General features: G+C 29.4%; 1 protein-coding gene across 2 annotated transcripts; it reads left to right on the forward strand.

The window, feature by feature from the left end:
- Nucleotides 1–1,607: 1,607 nt before the first annotated feature.
- LOC119632126 (signal recognition particle 9 kDa protein) lies at nt 1,608–2,334 on the forward strand. Of its 2 annotated transcripts, XR_005246739.1 has the most exons (3): nt 1,664–1,804; nt 1,858–2,012; nt 2,068–2,334. XR_005246739.1 is itself a non-coding variant. In XM_038024894.1 (2 exons), the coding sequence occupies exons 1-2, from the start codon at nt 1,664–1,666 to the stop codon at nt 1,948–1,950; spliced, it is 234 nt and encodes a 77-aa protein (XP_037880822.1). In that variant the 5' UTR covers nt 1,608–1,663; the 3' UTR covers nt 1,951–2,334. The 2 variants fall into 2 exon arrangements, 1 of the variants encoding a protein (XP_037880822.1); XM_038024894.1 differs by having other exon boundaries at nt 1,608–1,804; nt 1,858–2,334.

Here is a 2,334-nt window from a genome sequence, read left to right on the forward strand (position 1 = left end):
ACTATATACTTATGTTACTACTGCACTTATCCACGAAATCAGCACAACAACGAAGGAAATTGCAAGAAAATTAGCAAAAAAAAATCTAAATCAACAGACACACATGTATACCTAAACAGCACACAGCAACTAAAAGAAAAACACACTAATGGGTAAACAAAGTATTAAGTATTTGTTAGTTTTCACAATAAATGCGGATATATACATATACATATATATATATATATATATATATATATAGGGGAATTTTTGTACATATAAGAGCATATGGCTACATGCATGCATGCATTCGTTCATTTCACCGTTTATCTCTCACACTTTCAAATAAATGCTTTGAAAGCTCTTATATTTTGAAAGTTCTATACCACTAGCCGTTTAAAACATTAAGCCATTACGTTTAGTTATCACTTACCATAGTTTTCGCTGCTATTTTGTTGTTATTTGTTTGTTGTTATTTTGTTAGTTATGTCGGTTGGCTGGCGGTTTGTTTTCCATTTCAATTTGACGGAAATTACGCTTTATGTTCACAAACACGTATGTTGGATGGTTTCTTCTTTTTGTTGGCAAGAATTTCGCTTATTTACCTACAAGTGGTCTATATGGTTTGCCGGCGGAGACGAATCGTGAGCATTAAGTTAATTGCAATACGCGTCTTTAATACACGCAATTGATATGCACCATAAAAAAGGAAAGCTCGTTTAAATTATTACATGTTGAAGTAATGCTTTGGTCCGTAAATTTTGTAGAAAAACATCTCCGTCCTGTTAAATTCAATTATTTTTCAAATTCATTTCAACTAACGGATGGAGAAACAAACTGACTGCGATAAGCAGAATAGTAAATCTGCCCCGATCTTTTGACGATGGATACAATAGTACAAATTTTATTTGAACATCGACTTGCAAAGTTTGCCTTCCTGTCTAATGCCAATTCGAAATGAGGTCGTACGTCAATTGGAAATAACTAAAGACTGTGAAAAAAAGAACAACTTTACAGATTACGGAAAATATCTAAAAATTGTAAATAAAAAATTGCATTTACTTTAAAAACACTCATCATATAATCAACAAATTTACCTTTGCTTTGAAGGAACACTCACAAAAGGCTATCCTTTAAGACAAATTCAAATCAATCAGTTGTTAAATTGCTCTATTTCAAGATTATTTTTTAACATAAATATGATTGTATCTGTGCACTAGTTGTATTTTTCAAAATGTAATTAAATGCATTTTCAGAAACTCCTTTACCACAACAAGAGAAGTTGATGCCGGCAATCAAAAATCAAGTTATTCACCCTAACTTGTACAGGATTTTAATGTTTTATCTTCATTTGAAGTTTTATTTGAAGCAAAACATATAATTTTCTCTTCATAATATAAAATGTATTTTATTTTGAAGAAGTTTTATTCAACTAGCGAGATCTGTTTATAAAGCTAAAATAATTTAAAAAATGCAACTCTGTTCTCAATCATCATATATAAGCGCATATAATAGATGTTGTCAACACTGCTCGAAAAATTAAATCAACATAAAAAATATGTCAAAATTGACGTATTTATAACACGACATCAAAAAGAAAAAAAAAAGGAAAATATAATTTTCTCATTTCATCTCATTTCTATTAAAGTTAATTGAAAAGATACTAAAAAAAAAATAAACAATCATGGTATTTGTGAAAAGCTTAGAAGATTTTGAGATAGCTGCGGAAAATATGTATATGGCCAATCCGATGGCGTGTCGTTATACCATGAAATATATTCACAGCAAGGGTCAAATATTGCTAAAAATGACTGATAATGCTAAGGTAACGTATTTCTTTATTTATCCAATCATAATTAAATTATTTTTCTTTGGCAGTGTGTTCAATTCAAGGCAGAAAATATGCCAGATTTAAAGAAAATCGAGAAATTTACAAGTAATCTTATGGGACACATGGCATCAAAGGAATAATAGGAAATTTAGTCTTAGATAAGCTTCGCAAAAGGCGTTTGCGAAAGCGGGCGTAAAGTATTGTAAATAATTTTTAAATCACAAAAATGTTCGCTTTGTAAATCATTTTTTTACTAGTCCAGAGACAATAAGTGAGAAATATGGATTATATGTCTGTCGAACGTGTTTTTTATACGGTCTGCAACTTTATAATTTTTCTTTCCTCGTAACATTTCCATGAAATGCTTAACATTTTTTATTTTTTTTGATTATAAAATAAAATTTAAATTGTATAAAAGTCGTAATTTATATACTTAACGTAAATATTCTTGAAAATGTCTTCTTTTAAGTTTGGTTTAGAAAATACAAGAACAAGTTTGTTGCTCTTACTGTTGTGGAATGTAA

Source organism: Glossina fuscipes, unplaced genomic scaffold (assembly GCF_014805625.2).
Source record: "Glossina fuscipes isolate IAEA_lab_2018 unplaced genomic scaffold, Yale_Gfus_2 1, whole genome shotgun sequence".
NCBI lineage: Eukaryota > Metazoa > Arthropoda > Insecta > Diptera > Glossinidae > Glossina > Glossina fuscipes.

Bases quoted from the DNA above. Each gene is read 5' to 3' on its own strand.
- LOC119632126 (XM_038024894.1), top strand. From the start codon at position 1,664: ATGGTATTTGTGAAAAGCTTAGAAGATTTTGAGATAGCTGCGGAAAAT. The intron at 1,805-1,857 runs GTAACGTATTTC...TTTCTTTGGCAG, and splicing joins AAATGACTGATAATGCTAAG to TGTGTTCAATTCAAGGCAGA.